The following is a 19,394-nucleotide window of genomic DNA, read 5'->3' on the forward strand; positions in this document are numbered from 1 at the left end:
TGCAGTGTATCATTAATCTGCTCAGTGAGCATTTCACTCAAGTCTTTCAGTTCAACATTTAATAAACTACTTCCACCCAAATATGAACATGCCTGAAGGAACGCAACTTTGACAAGAAGGCAAGGTAGAATCACAGAGCATAAATTTGTCACCAGCAATTGTTTTAATAAGTTTAAATCTTTGAAATGTACAGTTCAATGACATTTACAACAATTATTTCCATTTATATTTGCACGGTTCCTACTGTAGATATATTGGATTGCCATGTGGTACAAATATGATAAATAAGAACTTATTTACCTGCCATAAAATGGCCACAGAACAGTGATTTTAACAGTATCGAACATGCGAGGAGGTGCATGTTCGGAGGACGCTGGAGAGGATGGAAAGGAGGACAGGCAGCTCCACATGCAAAAAAAAAGACACTTTCTCGAAAGAAACATTCACAAAGAGTGTGTCGTCTGAGACATCGTTATTCAGCGTAACTGTGGCGGTCTCAGCTACACACATAACCCGTCCCAGCCCTTACATGTCTCAGTAATCTGCCATGATGAAGCCTAGTATGTGTGTGTGTGTGTGTGTGTGTGTGTGTGTACTGGCAGTCATGCTAGTCATATCCTGATCAGGAATGTGTTTTAAATGATTCATACTATGTTAGAAAGACGTCACTTTTTTGAATGAGGTGTACGCCGGCCGGAAATAATCAAAATCAACTTGAGTCCTTGGTACCAAGATGTATCGCTTCTTCATACATCCATATGACAATAAGCGATGATTTCTCGACTAATGATATGGAATTAGCTCTTTCCAGTAAAGATACGGATCGTGGATGGCACAATAGGACCAGGAGGCAAAATATGAAAAGGCCCACGCTGGTCCAGAGGTGCCCTATACAGTACAAACACATCTCTTGATCTCTACTCTTCTATGTAAATTAGTAAGCAGGAGGAGGAGGCGGGGCATATCATATGGGCGTGGCTTGGATAGCTGAACACAGATACATCAACAAACTGGACGATTTAAAAAAAAAACATGCACAAGTCGGTTGGTATGTGATTTTACATGTCATGAAAGCACAACTGCTCTATTTCCACTGCTAACATACATGTTGTTCTACTTTTATTTCCGCTTAAAGGGATAGTTCACCCAAACATGAAAATTCTGTCATTAATCACTCGCCCTCATGTTGTTCCAAACCCGCAAGATCTTCAGAACACAAATTAAGATCTTGTCAATGAAATCTGAGAGACTTCTGTTCCTCCATTCACCCAAAGACACTTAAATAAATCCACGATCGTTTGAATGATGAACGGATTTCATTTAGGCTTTTATTCAGATATATAAACACTGATAATGAACAAACATAGGGCATCAAATATAGTAAACGGAAGCTCAAGCATGTTCGCTTGACGTGCGAGAACCAATGAGGTTTGTTCTCGCATGTATGGTTGAGCCTTCGTTTAACATATAAAGTGATCATGTTTCTTCAGAAGATTTGAATTAAACCGCTCAATTCATATGGATTTTATCAACATCTTGAAGCATCAGAGTTTTAGGTGAATATGCTTTCAATGGAGGGACAGAAAGCTCTCAGATTTCATCAAAAATATCTTAATTCGTGTTTTGAAGATGAACGAAAGTCTTACGGGTTTTGAACGACATGAGGGTGAGTAATTTTCATTTTTGGTTGGACTAAACCTTTAATGGTTTTACAGATGAATTTCTTTTTTTTTTTTTTTTCACAGCTATGGTCTTTTAAAAATATTTTGCAGTTCGGGTATGAATCTATTGCAGAAGGCTGTCTATAAAGTATGGTCGCCTTTGGGTAACGCGTCTCTGCATGCTTGGAGCAAACAGAGGGCTTTCAGAGTCTGTAGCAGGGAATGCAGAGGGACAACATCTTGGCACATGACAACGAGAGATATGTGTGTGTGAGGGGAAGCAGGCAGGGAGGAGATGGTGCGTAAGAGTCTTTTAGCTCTGTGCTGTTAACCTTTGCTCTGTGAGAGAGGCCTGGTGGGCCACCGTCTTGTTCTCGTGTGAGCGGAGATTGGAGACCACGTCGATAAAGGCCAAGCTCTGCACTTCTTTGTGAAGCGGCTCTATGGCAAGAGGAGAAAACACACAATTCAACCATTCAAACGGAATAAATTGATTCACGAGAGTTTAGTTCGGCACATGAAACAACACACACAACACATTTTACTTGCATTTTTACTTTACTAAAATTATGAAGACTTTTTTTTTTTTTCAACAAAAAAATTGGAATAACAAATGTTGACCCTGGATCACAAAAACAGTCACAAGTAGCACGGGTATATTTGTGGCAATAGCCAACAATAATACATTGTATGGGTCAAAATTATTGATTTTTCTTTTATGCCAAAAATAATTAGGATATTAAGTAACCGATATTGATATTGACCAATCACAACACACGGGTCCAGCCGACCAATCAGAGCACATCGCGCTTTTCAGAAAGAGGGGCTTCATAGAGACCAGAACTAAAAGTGTGACTGACAGAATTGGAAAGAAAAGTGCTGCAACAATTTAAAATTTCATAAAATTTATGAAAAATAATGTTTTTTGAAAATTCAAGCTTGAAAAACTATTCAAGTAGAGCCCAAAAACAAAATCAAGACTGAAAAAGGGCACAATAGGACCCCTTTAAGTAGAGAAGCACCGATTGCAAATTTCTTGGCCGATTACGCAGTGTAAGTTTGCCGATTCCGATTTTCTTCCAAAGAACTATAATTGACAGCATATACAAACAAAAATCTACTTTACTTCAATGCAAAATTGTATTTTCATAAAAAACAAAAAAAAGACAGTAATAAAATAAAATAAAATAAAACAAAACAAACATATTTCAAACAACAGCACAATTAAATGCAATAGAATAAAAAGAGACATGAAATAAACACGGCTTTTTCAGGTGGGTATACAGTATATTCAGGGAAGAAATACTACAGAAATTAAATACAATTTTAAATTAAATACAGATTAATGCTTACAATTAGTTACAAAAGTAATTCAGTCAAGAGCAGAGAGTGATGTTTTTTTCTTTTGTTCTTTGATTAACATTGACAGACATGAGCAGGTTTATTAGGCCGCTGTCACTTTAAGAGTTTATGCACGGATCCAATATACTGTTACACAACTTGCGTTATCTTTCTCAACTAATTAAGTTCCAAAACTGACTGTGTTTAACTGAATTAGTATTTCAAATTAGAATTTGTAAATTTATGCGCAATACAAGCGATATTTAACCGGAGCGAATGAGACGAGTGAGTGAGAGGAGGCGGGTGTGTGTCACTTCGCCGTCGGAGAGAAGAGAGCGAGAACGCGCAGCTGACGTTATTGCCTGTGTCGCTGGCAACAAAATGGATCATTCGGAAAACCGGCCGATTCCGGTCCCTGGCCGGCCGATCAGTGCAACTCTGTGGTTAAGGTGTCTTTGTTACTGTGTAATTTAGCATTTAAAGTACTGAGTAATAATAATTCACTGCATGAACTTACTATAGTGTTAGTATTAGGGTTTGGTTTAGGGTTAGTTGCATGTATTAGCTAAACTTATGCATAATATAGTTATATATTAAATAAATGTATTAAGTAAGCTTATTTCTAATTGCTAAGGCAATAGTTTTTCCCATTTAATATTTAAAATTAATTTTATTTCAAACAATTTTCGTTAATAATAATGCTGTTTAAGTGTAGTTTCAGGCTTCTTTTGGTTCAATCCTTCCTACACTTGTGAACGTGTTGAGTCATTTGTTTCTGTGATCTCTTGACTCACCAGATCCCATGATGGAGCAGATGATAATCATGGAGTTGTATTTGATCTCTGGTGCACTGTGCTCCTCTGTCAGTAGTTTGTGTAGAACCTGCACCAGATTGGAGTCGACAAAGTCCTTCTCTGCACAGTCTGAAATCAAAGCCATGAAGTGACTCAGTTAAAAGTTCTGAACAGCACAAAACATTTGGACATGCCTGAATGAATGCCCTTCTCTCACTAAAGGCTTCAAGGGGCTATATGTAGTATTCAGAAACCCTTGTTATTAGCGACACCAGTGGCTGTTAAGTGAACTGCAGCCAGAAACGTATTGCTCGTGCTCGCACTCGTGCTCGCGTAACGTACAATTCTTTTTCGCTTAGAAGTCAAAAGTTGGAAATACCTTTGCAGCGTTATACTGTTAGGCCCTGTTTACACCTGGTATTAAGATACGTTTTGGTCGATCGGATCACAAGTGGATGACGCCAAATTCAGGTGTAAACAAGGTCTAAAGCGTTTTGAGCTTGTCCACTTTCGACCACTTCCAGAGGTAGTGGGAAAAAATTCGATCAGATTGCTTTCGTAGTGTAAACTTGTGATCCAATCGACCAAAACGCATCTTAATACCAGGTGTAAACAGGGCCTTAGCAAACATCCCGACGGCGTCCACGCTGCTGAGAGCGACGTTTAGATGAATATGTAAATATGTGCTGCTCGATCTCCTCTCAATAACAAAATAAACAAAGAAAAAAAATGTCAGCGGTGAGAAAGCAGCAGTTAAGAAAGCATCTGATCATAGTGATGTGGATATGTTTGCCCCAGCCAATTAAAATTACACTGTTATGATAGTTAGATTATAAAGTATATTTGAGACTATATAGACTATACAGATCTGGCTATGTAAGACTATAGTTTGAATTAATCCCTTCCTGTGTCATTGAACAGAAGAAAGGTTCTCCGGGGCGCACATAAATGTCACTCCTTTTGATTTTCCCGGCAAAAACGTCCCGAGGCTTTCACATGAGAATCAGTCTACAGGCTTTCATTGACATCCTAGGAAATCGGGGAAGGTCTCGTTTTTTAAGTTTCGTTACAAGCTGTTTGTTAATTGACACATGTTGACAATTAAAACGTGATTAATACATGAACATTCTTACATATAGCCCTTGAAATGCATGAAATTAGTTTTGGAAGGTAAATATAAATAAAATGTCTTTACACAATTTTAATTAAAACAAGCATTTTCTAAATATTATAAAAAGGATGTTAGTTTGTAAGTTTAGCTATTTCAGAATTTTAATTAGACTATCAACCTCACCAAATTGCTACAAAAACTCAAATAAGGTGAATTTATGTAAATTTGGACTCTTCTGCTATTTTTGTCAAGACAAAAGTAACCCAGTGCTGTTACTGTTAAATAGAACTAAAACTATTAAAGAATTTTTGGTAATTGAAATAAGCTGAAAGAAAATATTAATATTAATATTAGATGAAAAATTTACATTTAAAAAACATATTTAGACACCAACTGAAACAAATTGAAGTACTAAAATGAATAAAACTTAAACAACAAATTCAAGCTAAATAGAAATACCAATCAATAAAAATGAAAAGTGCATAAATATAAAACTGAAACTATAAAAATAAAAGATGATGACAATAGCATATAGACAATGGTAAAATAACACTGCAGTGTAACTGAATTCACCCTGCGGAAGACATTCAGATGTGTCAGCGTCTCTTCACAGATTTATATAACATACAGTAATCCTTGATTTTTACCCAGATCTAGTGCTGCTATGAGACCCAAGGCCACCAGCGCTTCATTCTGCATGATCATGTGTTCACTCGTCGCCATGGTTATCAAGTGCTTAACACCTTCACCTTGTATGACTGTTCGGACCACATCCTATTCAGAAAGAAAAAAAGCAGTCAGAACCTTCCAGAGGACATGAATCGTGATGGAAAAATTGGCTGCAATAACACAATTCCTTTGATGTACGAAGTTGTGAGTCCAATGAAATTTCTGAACCATTTCTCATATAACACCATGACTCAATGACCCAGATAATAAATGTTTTCGCCCTCACTAGAAGTGAAAATGCTGCATGAAACAACAAAATCAGAACCAATCAGAGCATATTTGATGTTTAATACACAGACATAATAGATGTTTTGTCTAAACTATAGTGCATTCCTTGTCGCAGTCATATCCGGTTAAAACAGAGATGGTAGAGATGGGATTTACTGCTCGCTGCTCTAAGCCGGGTTCACGCTGTACCAATTTGGCCACGATTTGGCCTTCTGAAACAAATATTGTGAATCCGAAGAGATTCCTCTGATCCTAGGCCAAAATCGGAAGTCTTTAATTGCTAGTTTGACATGTTCGCAGACAGTCGATTAATGACCATTGCAATCAAATATTACTTCAGATTAAATTCTGGCAGATTCAGAAGTTTTGAGGCGCAGTCCTGCATTGTGACTTCTACGACAATTGTTGAATCAAAAACCAATAGGAGTGCAGAACCTGAAGTGAAACAACAACAAATCACCATTTGCTCCAAACACACGTCTTTGTCATCAAGTCATGATGAAAATAAAAGTCCCCCTGTAGTCATTTTATCCCTTAAAACTCATCTTGGAAATCAAAATGGCGTATTTAACTTTTTCTTTTCTACGAAAAAAATTCTTCATGTCTTAAAATGAAGTCAAATTAATTTAAAATGGCTTGAATGTAACTCACCCTTGCTTCATTTAGCAGGATTCATGAATATGCTAATTATACCCGCCTCCACTCACTCACATGAACTCAGAATACCTGATCCACTATGTCAAATTTACTGTAGTAAACTGCACAACTGCAAGTGGAAATGCTGGTTTAATTCAGCCATATATGTTTGAACCAGAAACTGATTCAGAAGAAGTGAAAGAGCGATTTATACAGACTCGCCTGCAAGTCGATGTATCAGAATAGTAATGCGTTTTATGTATCGCTCTCTACAACGTCGGACACATAACGGTAATTAATATGATTAGCCTTTGGCTTGACTACGTTATCAAACAGCTAATAATGTGTTGCTAATGTTACACAAACCATGTTCCCGTTCTCCATCTCAGAGTCAGACAACTGCCTTCTAAAAATCAGCATCCTCAGAAACGCTTTGAACAACTTATAGAGAAAGGCATATAGTTCATTATAACATCATAATAAAAATCATACATAATTCACCCACTTTATTGCTACATGTACTTGATTTTTCATATCAACAGAAAAATATAGCGGTATAACCTGGCTTCTCTTGAGACTCCTCTGCTTTGCAGCATAGTTTATGATATGCTAAACCCCGCCCGCACGTGATTGGTTACAGAATATTTGTTACATAGAGAACAATGGCGATTTCAAACCGCGTTTTTGAGACTGTCTTTGATTTACTGCAGTTTTAAGGAGAAAATACTCAGCAATGGTGTTGACTTATGAATATGCACATGGTTTGTCTTAAAGCATATTAAAAACCACATATAAACATTAAAAAACTTGATTGCCACTCATCTAGAGATTATTTTTGTTTGCTATCCACCATTTCTATCTCGCATGTGAATGCAGTCTCACAGTCACCGAACATGTCACGGATTGATGTAAATCTCTGGACGAGTCTTCTTGTTTTTCGTCCGTTTTTAACGAGTCTTGACTGCTGTACAGGGCATGTTCGTACAGTCTGACTGTGACTATTATAAATCATACGGTGTGCACCTGGCTTTAGTCGTGTCAAGCCTGCTCAGGGTATGGTGTGTGATGATGCACGTCTAGGCATAATGCTGCAACATCAGTAAAGCATCACCAGCTGTTTCCATCCAAAGTTGCGAATGTAATGCTTATGCTCAAATATTTGGAATATTGCATAAAACATTTGTGAATAAAGCACCATTTACATCCCACGTGTTCAAAAGTACAAAATCGTCACTTCCTGGAAAACTGGTGCAAAATATGTAATTAAAAATGGGGGTTGCTGTAATCGGGGAAGCCACTGTGGCTGTTTTTCGTACATCATAAATGACTTGTGCCTCAAAGTGTGCAGACGAAATGCAATACGCTGATTTCACGCAGCCGCCATTTTGAAAACGAAAGTGAGGCTCCGGTGGGAAGAACCCCGGAAGTAAAGATAAACAACAATGCCTTTGGAATACCAACCTGAAGCTGCTCCTGCGACTTATTGGACACTATTGGATGTTAATATCCAATATAGGATATGTATATAGTTCATTCCTGCTTAGTTCAGGATGCCTGGTGTTTGGGAACGCAATCATGTGAGACTTTACTGGGAGGGAATTAAACCAAATCTTTTTGATGACAGACTCGGGCATTTCAGAACGACCAAACTAACATTTGAGAGGCTGTGCAATGCGATTGGTCCGCTTGTTAGTCCAGTTATCCAATCACACCCATTTGTTGAGTCACGTGAGTTTTTTGTTTCGCATCGAGGGATTTGTTTGGTAAATGTCTTTCAATCGTAGTTTTAAAATTACGTTAAAAAATCATCCGCCTCAATTGAGAGCATACTTTTTTGATGAACATTTTTAGAATTGATTTGCATCCTGGTGTTTCCATCCAGCATTTTTTATGCAATATCTCACACTGTGCATAAAAACAGGTGGAAGGAAACAAAGCTACTGGAATGAGAGAGAGAATGAAGTGCATGAGTGTGAGACCTTTGACTTGCTGTGTCGGATGAGAGCGGACAGCAGGCGGTTGGACTCTCCCATCACTCCGGCGTGGTCTTTCGCTTCACACCACTCCACCAAACGCTTCACCAGCTTTGGGTTTGTCCCCAGTTGCTCTGCTGCATCAGCTGCAACACACACAGCACTGAACATAATCTACCCAACACAAACCACAGTGGAGCACTTGCTGCAAAACACACACACACACACACACACACACACACACACACACACACACACACACACACACACACACACACACAGAGACACACAGACACACACAGACACACACACACAAAGTCGCTGTTTGGATTTAAATAGGCAAATGCTTAAGTCTATGAAGTCTATGATTGGATCATTATTGCAGTGGTTATTATGTTTCTAGCATGTTACATGTACGGTACATATTTGGCAACAGTTCTTCTAACCCTAATTGATGTGTGTAGCTTTTCATTTCTTAAACAACCATCAAGCCATTTTACAGGATGAAACTGAGTCCAGCACTCTGTAAAGTCTCCTCCAGCACATCCCAAAGACTTTCAATGAATTTAAGGTCTGGACTCTGAAAATGAAATTTGAAAATGAAAACTGAATATTATTTTTCATGCTCCTCCCAACCATTCTTTCATAATTTGAGCCTGATGAATCTTGACATTGTCATCCTGGAGTATGGCCATGATGTGTCTATGGAAACACAGCATTCGACAACCATCTTCACAAACTCGTAATGGGAAGCGCTTATAAACTGGGTGTTGTTGACCTAAGAGAAGATTTAAAGACTGTGGTTTTCCAGGAAAAAAATTAAAGGAAGAGCTACTTTCTGGCTTTAATACTTTATGAAGCTACATTTGAACATCTAAGATATGCTGATGTAGATCTTTTATGGCACAATCCTCTTAAAGGCATATTCTGGTGTTAAATATAATATAATAAATCATGTCTGTGAAAACTCATCCCCCTCAGTTTGTCAAAAAGCAAAAAGAGCAGGAAATGCATATACAGTATAATGGAAGCCGAACAGACTCATATTTTTGTTAAAGCTCTTACATGAAGGGGTTATGAATTAACTGTAAAGTGACTATTTCTTAGCTGGATCAGTTTTGCTATTGTTAATTAAAACTCAAAGACTATACATTTTTTTTTAGTAATTTAAATAAAGCTGAAATACAATATAAATATTAGGTGAAAAGTTAACAGAAATAAAATAAGTGTAAGGGGAAGTAAAAAAATGTTTAAAACAAACTGAAATAAAAATAAGTGAAAGCTAAATAGAAATATTAAAAAACACAAAAAGAATGACAAAAGCACACAAAATAATTTAACCTTAAAATAATACAAATAAAAACGAATTCAAAATATTAATATTTATTAATCTTGATGAAGGCTAATATGTACTCACATATTTTTTTTTACAAATTAATGCATTATGAATGAATGTATTTACTAATGAAAAATGATATAAATGAACATTAGCCTAGATTAATACATGCTGTAAAAAACTGTTCACTGTTAGATCATTATACTTGCATTAACTGTTAACAAATCAAACCTTATAGTAAAATGTAACCTATTATACTTTCTAAACATTCTGGTAGTTCGATATTTTAAATGTCTTCTCTTGTCTTCGAGGTGTTTGTGGTTTTCACTTGATTTTTCAAACTGAGAGACAAGCCTGTGGTAATTGACAGCAAGTCACAGACGCTGTCGATACAGCTTAAGCAGTATTTAAGTTTATTTACCCAGGAATATTCATTTTAAACTCAAGCTGTCACTGAAAGCTAACACGGTTGGACTGCTGCCATTGAATGGTAATGCAAATTCATCCGTGGCGGATCCCATGTCTGCAGATCCATAGTTTTTAAATGACAGAGTGCCATCGATCCTCTGCTCACTTAATATCAGAGACTAACTGCTGTGCGGCGGCAGCTGGGACGAGCCTGAGCCTGAGATCAAATGACACATGCTGTCTTTAACCGAGCTCAACACCTGTAAAGCATACAGTGATCTGTAAGATTATCAATTTTAATTAAAGCTGCAAGCAGCATTTATCAGGGTTCAAGCGGTTTAACATGCGTAAAAAGATATTATGTTTTATTTAGCAAGCATGTAAACACTTAGAAAACTTAGGAAACCAAACGTAATTTATAAAAGATCATATTAGAGAATCATTTTGTACAGACGTAAATAATGTATGTTGGATTGATGTTTATAAGGAAGTTCATCCTGATAATGCATTGTCAGCATTTGAAAGACAAACATGTACCTATGAAAACATGTACAGTGAATGTTAGGGCACCATGGATTGTTAATGAGTTGAAAAACATTATGTTTGAGAGAGATGTGGCAAAGGGTACAGCAAACAGAACTGGGAACAAGAAGGATTGGGACGTCTATTGCAAATTAAGAACTAAAATTAATAGGAAAAAGAAATGAATGTTTTACCAAATTAAAATAAGTGAATTTAAATATGATTGTAAAAAAAATGTGGAGTACACTCAATGAAATAATGGATCGGGAATCAAGTCAAATTCCTTCTTTTATTGATACAGGTGACTCATTTTTAACTATTTTTAAACCATATGAAATTGGAAATTATTTTAATGATTTTTTCATAAATAAAGTTGATAAATTAAGAGAGGAAATGTTGTTTGGCAGAACCAGTTTTCCACATCTTTAATATCAGTATTGAAAAAGGGATTTTTTCCTTTAGTTTGGAAAGATGCAAAGGTTATTCATCTACAGAAAAATGCAGCACTGGGTTTTAATGGTCATAATAGTCGACCAATAAGTTTGCTACCAGTTCTTAGCAAAGTATTGAAAATTATAGTTTGTGAGCAAATTCAATTATTCTTTAAGGAGAATAATTTGCTCTCTAATTTTCAGCATGCATATTGAGAGAGAGCACAGATTGATGACAATAACTTAGTAGGAGCAGTATTGTTAGATTTTAGCTCAGTTTTTGATGTACTGGATTATAAATTATTGCTGGATAAACTGAAATGTTACAAACTTACTTATCATACTGTACATTGGTTTAAAAGTTAACTGTCTAATATAAAATACAATGTGTATTTTATAATGGAAGTTATTCAGATTTGCAATGTGGTGTGCCTCAAGGAAGCTGTTTAAGACCAATGATCTTCCTCTTGTTTTAAAGTGTGCATGGACAGTCATGTATGCAGATGATAAAACATTATATTTACCTGCAACATCAATTAAGCAGTTGTCTACTGCTTTGGATGAGGAAATACAATTGGTAGAAGAAAAAAAAATACAAAAAGTAGGAATAATAAGCATAGAATAATCTAGAGCATTTTTCACCTTTATAACAGTTAAAGCGCCACCAATGGCCCGACGTCCATAAAAGCTTCTTTAGGATCAAGTGACGCATGCGCACCGCCAATTTTGTAAGGTTGTATGCAAATGAGGCAGGAAGAGGGCAACTTTCAGCCATTTCATGGGATTTGCCATAGAAATACATAATTTTGACACCTTTTTAACAGTTATAGTACCACCAAGTGGCCAGTCACCACAGAATGAGCTCAGTTTGGTGAAAATATCTCATTCCGTTCACGAGTTATAGCCAATTTAGTAAAACGTTTTGGCGGCCCTTAGGGACCGTGAACAGAAATTTTGGATAACTATTGACAATGAGACTCCAGAGAATCTTGCTGCACTGGTTTGGTTCCGGTCGGGCCAAAAACCAAGGACTAGTTCGCAAACGTAGGTTTTTGGAAAAACCCAAAATACCTGAAAATTTTCCCAGGGTGACGAGCAAATCCGAGGTATGTGTCCACCTTGAGCCAAGGATTCCAACGATATAAGACACTTGAGCCTACGCCTAATGATTGAGGAGTTATGAGCCATTTCATACTTTTGACCGCTGTAGCGCCCCCGTCAGACCGTTCGGAGCGCGTCTTTGGTGACGATGTGGGCAGTGTGAGTACTACCAGCCCTCAAAGTTTCAAGTCTCTACGACTTACGGTTCGGTCTGCCCGATCAGTTTTAGATGGAGAATGCTGCATCATGGGAAAATTAACAATAACAATAGGGTTTCAGCGCTACGCGCTTGAACCCCTAATAAAAACCCATGGAATAAAGAATTGTGTTTTGTGGCTTTTAGCTCATATCTGTTAGTTTGAGGCCATCTAAACGCTAACTTTTTAACAGACATTTGAAGTTACAATTACACTGTTATTTTAGAATTATTTCTATGCTACTTATAACATTTATATGCCACACTATAGTATTTATTTGAGCTTTTATTTTATTTTATATTTTGCTTTCATCTTGATTTTAGTTTATATTTTAGTCTTTTTTATTGTGCTTTTGTCAATTTTCTTATTTTTTATATTTCTATTTAGCTTTAATTTATTTTTTATTTCAGTTTTAGTTTTAGTAATCAACCAAAATTTATTTTATTTCAGTTAGTTGCAAAGGCAACATTTCTAATTCTTAAAATAATTCTATAAATACAAATAAATATAAATAATATTTATATTCTATTTCAGCTAATGAAAATGATTTTTTAAAAGTTTTAAGTTCATAGTAACAACAGAAAAACAGTTCTCTTTCAGAAAAAAACAAACCAAAAATATTGATGACACATCCTGCACTCATGGGCGTGGCCACATTTGTGTCCAATCAAATTCTCTTTAGAATGGAAATGCCCCACCCCCTAATATAACATCAACAGCAAGCAGCAAATCGTAGTTAATACAGTAAAGAAAACATCAATCAACGAGTCATTCCATGACGTTTTTTAAGTTTATATATAGTCTAAATTATAGGCAAGCGTTAGCCTGACGTCGTCATACTCAAATTCTAGTCAGAATGTGAGTCTGATACTGCTCCATTGAGCTTTGATTATGGGGCGTGTTTCAACCGAACCAGGAAGGAAAATGCCTCTGCACTCAATTGGATAGACCTACAACCAATCAGAGCAACGGAGTAAGTGACGTATGTTTTTCATTCATGTTTCCGATCGACAAATGCCTTGATCGCGGTTCTCTGTTCCTCTTTTAAAATTAATGCGCTGTCGATATCTTCTATAACAGACGCGATGGCGGAATCTACACATGATGTTTTATGTTTAGCACGTTCAAATAATCAATCCAATCAACTTGTCATCAAACAATTACCGTCTACGGTCTACACTATCAGCATGAGAGGAAGAATATATTTATTCACTCTGTCAACTCACCTAACATTCCTTGACAGTTTTCAGCATCCCTCCACTCACTCTCGGCTTGTTCTTCCACATCCTGGAATACGGGGGGAGTACTTTGGGTTCGGGCAGAATACCGAGCCCTCTCCCTCTCCTCGGACAGCACGCCAAATATGCATTTATTCTATCTGACTTATTTGTAAGTGTGAACTCGTGAAATAACAATTCTCCAGCGGCAGTCATCTTTGTTGTAAACGAATTCAACCCAAGCGCTCGTTGGTGACGTGGATGATTACGTTACGTTGCTCATCTGTCCATCATCGTATAAAGCCCGCCCTGACAATTTGATTGGTCCGAACAGTTTCTGTTCGGGCATAATAGCTCCTCAACGGATCGAGTCCAGACCGAACTTCCCGACCTAAAAATTTTGTGGGCGGGGCAAAGTTCGGCTGGCATCCAGGCTAGGTAAGCGTGTAATTTTAACGCAAATTTTGTTTGAGCATCACAACCAGTCCAGCACAGCAACACTGGCATGATTCTGGGGCGGGACTATCTATAGATATTTTTAAACGTTTTGTTTTCAGAATCGTGGTCGGTTAATAAATACCCTGTGTGTCGATGAGCATCCGTAATGTTCCCAGGAGCTTGAACTGGACTGGTGGCATCTCGGATTTAAGGAACTTCAGCACTACATCCGACACACCAGCCAAGAGCATCTTAGACTTGTTGACCACTGGGGAAGACAGGGGAAATGATGCAGATTTAGTTTTAAGACCCTTATGCAGAGGTTGGTGAATCATTCAATGATTGAGTGAAATTTCAGACTGACCCGGAATGGCCAGGTTCCTCAGAGCGCTGAGGGCGGCATGCTGCACCGTGACGTTCCCCTCTTCAACATGTCTGTCTAACAGCTCAAGAAGCTTCTGTACAATACCAGTGTCTACCATGTGGATGCAGTTTCCATCTGTACACACACAAAAAACATTTATTCACAATCTCAACACAGTGACCACACGATCCTCCAAGTTCTTGTAGGCCTGAGGTCTTACCATTGCGGGCAAAGTTAGCGATGGCTAGCGCTCCCGCTAGCTGGAGCTGGTGGTTGTTGGAGGGCACCCATGAGAGAACCCTCTGAAACACACTGCCTTTACCACCCTCAAACAGCTTCTGCATCGACTCATCTACAGGAAAACACATCACACATGACTGCAAACACAACACAAATACAGTAACATGAGAGAATGAGACAAATTACAACGCCTTTAAGATGGAGACCAACTAGGTTAAACTATTCAATGAAACAGTATTAGGTTTTGGCTGGTTTGTGATAATTCATAACGGATAATCTGCATTTTATTAAAGAGAAAGTGAAGTGAACTTATGGCACACTACAAAAGAAAATGCATATTAGCATTTTGCCAAAATTGAGTTTTGAGTGAAATCACATTTCTTAAACTGTGGTCTGCCCTGTAACAGACAGTTTGGCTAAACTTAGCTCAGATTTAGAGGAGAAAGTTGATTTAACAAAGGAAATTCTATCAAAAAAAAATCTTTGAACCCACTTTTACCTTATTTTAGTTTCCTTTTTATAGCAGTATGGCTAATAAATCTGATATGGGACGTGAACAAGAAAACTTCCTGACTTCTTTGTAATGAAGAGCTGAGAGAGAAACGCCTTGGAAGAAAATGTTGGGGTCAGTAATATTTTTTCTTTTATTAATACTTTTATTCAGCAAGGATGCATTAAATTGCTAAAAATTGACAGTAAAGACTTTTATAATGTTAAAAAATATTTATATTTCAACTAAATGCTGTTCTTTTAAAATTTATATTATTCATTATAGAATTTTGACTCTTTTTGTTCTTTTTTTTTCACAAAATATTAACCAGCACAACTGTTTTCAACATTGATAATAACATTTCTAGTTTCTTGAGCATCAAATCAGCATGTTAGAATGATTTCTGAAGGATCACGTGACACTGAAGACTGGAGTAATGATGCTGAAAATACAGCTTTCAATCACAGGAATTACATTTGAAAAAATATTCAAATAGAAAAGAGATATTTTAAATTGTAAAAAATATTTAAAAAGAAACATTTAAAAATCTTACCAAGCCCAAACTTTTGAATGGTAGTGCATGTGAGGTTGGAAAAGGTATCAGGTATCTTATTCAGCTAGTGTTTAATATTGATGAAGTGAAAAAGACATCTGCCAGAAAGGCCTCACTTCACCCTTTCCTTCACTAAGTAAAAGGACGTGCATCCCTATATAGCCAATAATGAGCTTATATAACTGCTGGGAAACTATATAAAACGTTCTTGGGAATAGAAATTTCCATTCATTATACATACAGTATGAGGTCACAGCTTGACACCATGTCATTAAGTTTTATAAGGCCCTGCTTGCTTTATTCAAGCTGAGGAAATGACGTAATGTACCTCAAACTGTTTATTTAAGGGTTATTTAAGTGCTGCCAGAGTTTTGGTCCTGTACCTCCCAACAGCAGAAGGACCATGAGGTCCGAGGACGTCTTGAGCTGAGCCACGTCCTCCTCCCTGTCGCTGTCCACCGTCTGAGCCACCACCTCCAGAAGACACTCCACCAAACCAGCATCCACCAACTGAAGCTTGATCACATCTGAGAGAGAGAGAAAGAGACCGATCTTATAACATCTCAACCTTCATTAACACCTTCATGTTTAACAGGAATTTCACAGCCCATATTAAAATCCTGATGCACATCAGAGTTAGAGTCAAGACAAGATACAGACCAATATCACACACACACACCTTAAGACCCAAACTAAAACTAACCCCAGATTCAGGCTAAACCCAAACTCCAAGACCCAGATACCAAACCTAAACCTGTTGGTCCAAGAACCAGTCTAACATTATAATGAACTTAAGCAGAAAATGCTGAATTTAAATTGAGCTTACCAAAATTGGCTGATGGCTTCTTGTATTAATTTCTAAGTCTAATAACAGCCTTAGATGGAAGTTTGTTTCTGCCACAGAAATAAAATAAAAAAACTAAAAGATAATCTTGACTTTTTTGTCACTTGGCCCTTTTTGGAAAAAGTCGCTAAAGGGGTCTGAAATGTTGCTAAATCGAGCGGCAAAGTCGCTAAGTTGGCAACACTGGTAAGACAAACTTGCAATTGCAAGTTATAAAGTCTGAATTGTGAGATATAAAGTCGTAATGCTGAGAAATATTTCTGACTTTTTTCACACAATTGCAAGTTTATTTCTCACAATTTTGAGAAATAACGTCAAAATGTTTAGATATATGAGAAAATAAGTTTATGTCCTGAAATTCTGAATTTTTTCTGAGAATTGTGATGTAAACTCTAAAATGTGAGTTATAAAGTCAGAATTGTGATATATAAACTAAATTCTAAGAAAAAAAGTCAGAATTGTGAGATAAAAAGTTGCAATTAATATATATACATACAGAGTTGTATATGTATAATGATTTTCCGTTTTTATTAAAAATAAAATATTTAGTTTGATTTTTAGCACTTTAGTGTGCATCTGATCTTATTTGTGGTATAAATCAGCCTTACATTAGTTGAACAGCAGCCTTGTCTATCTGTCAGTTTTCAATGTTTTTATATAATAAAATTAAATATTGTTTGATTTTAGGAACTTAGTGTACATCCAATCTTATTTTCCATCATGAAATTATATTACACAATTATCAGCATTGCACAGTTTTTAATGTTTTTATCAAATAAAATAAAAAAATAACATTTTGTTTGAATAAAGTTGTTTTGTTAGCAATTCTGTGTACAGATGATCTTATTTATTATCATTTATATATCATTAAATTGCATCATCTATATATCAGCACTTTATTGGCCAACCATTTGGCTAGAAATTGGCAACGGCCGCTGAAATAAAAAAATAAAAATGCATATCAGTTGACAACTATCTCAGACCATAAACTGAGACCCAGATTCATACAGACTCCAACTCTGGTGCATTTAAATGCATGTTTTCCCCTTCAAATACACAGACTGAATTACATAATCCTCTGACCCATAAATACTAAACCAGACACAGTGATGTAATGAACGTAACACCATGACACAATTTCTGAAATATAAACAAATACAATTCGTTGTATTTTGCATTCCAAAAAATGCAGAATAACAATCCAATGGACCGAATATTGATGATTCATGCAATCAGCGAATGACACAAGCCAGGGGGGAAATCTTGCAGGGACGGATTTCTGAGGTCAGACTGTTTCGCAGACATATGGGCGTCTCACTACGCATTTGGCTGGTTATGAAACGCCTGCATTGTTCAGGTACAGCGCTGCTCACCCTTTCCCCCTCTATATCACACACACACACACACACACTCTTGCTGCGGTCCACGTGACTCACAGAGCTTGGCCTGTAGTGCTGTGTAGTGGCTCTAAGTAGGCCGTTGTCTTGGAGACTGGCAGTATGGGATAGCGGCGCTGTGCACAGAATGCTAACAACCAAAGCGCCGCTTTCACACATGCTCTCAATGCTGTCGGCTTTCCATCTCCCACACCTGCTCTCTCTCTCTCCCGCTCATATGTTCTATTCTTTCATGTGAACAGTCATGAATTCTTACAGTTTTCATTAAAATATATAACTATAACCAAGTTATATAACTAACTATATTTTATACCTAAGATTAGAAAATAATATAAAATAACAAAAATATTAAAACAATATATAGAATAACATTTTCATTTAAAAAAAAATTTTAGCATGAATTTTTAAATGTTAACATTTTAAGATTTTCGAATTCAACACTTTCACTTTCATACAGTAACCTGCAAAAAGAGTTGTTAAATAAATGCTTGCTTGTTTATGCTAAAAACAAAAGAAATAATCTGAAAATGGAATAAAACCATATTATATCTTTCTTAATCTGCATCATTTTATTTTATTTAAAAAAAACAACAACAAAAAAACAATAAGATTTGTTTTAGGAGAATCAGTTAACTAAATTAGTTTAGTTAGTATAGTTAACTAAAACCACACACATATACATACACATATATATATATATATATATATATATATATATATATATATATATATATATATGTGTGTGTGTGTGTGTGGGTGTGGTTTTAGTTAACTATACTAACTAAACTATATATATATATATATATACACACACAGTGTGTACATTTTCGAATTCAACACTTTCACTTTCATACAGTAACCTGCAAAAGGGTTGTTAAATAAATGCTTGCTTGTTTATGCTAAAAACAAATGAAATAATCTGAAAATGGAATAAAACCATATTATATCTTTCTTAATCTGCATCATTTTCTTTATTTATTTATTTTAAATAATAAAACAATACAATAAGACTTGTTTTAGGAGAATCAGTTAACTAAATTAGTTAGTATAGTTAACTAAAACTATATATATATATATATATATATATACACACACACACACACACACACACACATACATACATACATACAGTATATATATATATATAAAAATTATAATAGCATCTCAATGAAATAAAGCAGACATTTAACAACATCTTGAGGTTTGTGTTTTAAACGAGAAGAAACTACGGTACACTATTTTCAATGCTGTCTGATATTTAAAAAAAAACATCAAGATGTATTCTCTGAAAACAAGGCTGAAACTAGTGTGCAATTCTGTTTCTAAGGTAAATTAATTTTGTTTTAAGGATTTAAGGATTTGTTTTAAGTTATAGCTCTAAAA

At 36.1% G+C, this 19,394-nt stretch overlaps 1 protein-coding gene across 4 annotated transcripts in view; it reads right to left on the reverse strand.

Annotated features, from left to right (window-relative positions):
- Positions 1-140: 140 nt before the first annotated feature.
- rap1gds1 (RAP1, GTP-GDP dissociation stimulator 1) overlaps positions 141-19,394 on the reverse strand; it is a 48,899-nt gene continuing 29,645 nt past the window's right edge. For all 4 annotated transcript variants that reach the window (XM_084108567.1, XM_084108570.1, XM_084108568.1 and 1 more), the window contains 8 exons: positions 16,154-16,297; positions 14,708-14,839; positions 14,488-14,622; positions 14,266-14,391; positions 8,480-8,619; positions 5,555-5,681; positions 3,797-3,925; positions 141-2,102 (listed from right to left, as the gene is read on the reverse strand). In XM_084108567.1, coding sequence (XP_083964693.1) covers positions 1,975-2,102; positions 3,797-3,925; positions 5,555-5,681; positions 8,480-8,619; positions 14,266-14,391; positions 14,488-14,622; positions 14,708-14,839; positions 16,154-16,297 — 1,061 coding nt within the window. In that variant the 3' untranslated portion in view covers positions 141-1,974. The remainder of the gene's footprint in view (positions 2,103-3,796; positions 3,926-5,554; positions 5,682-8,479; positions 8,620-14,265; positions 14,392-14,487; positions 14,623-14,707; positions 14,840-16,153; positions 16,298-19,394) is intronic.

This window comes from Abramis brama (genome assembly GCF_963993115.1).
Source record: "Abramis brama genome assembly, chromosome: 3".
NCBI lineage: Eukaryota > Metazoa > Chordata > Actinopteri > Cypriniformes > Leuciscidae > Abramis > Abramis brama.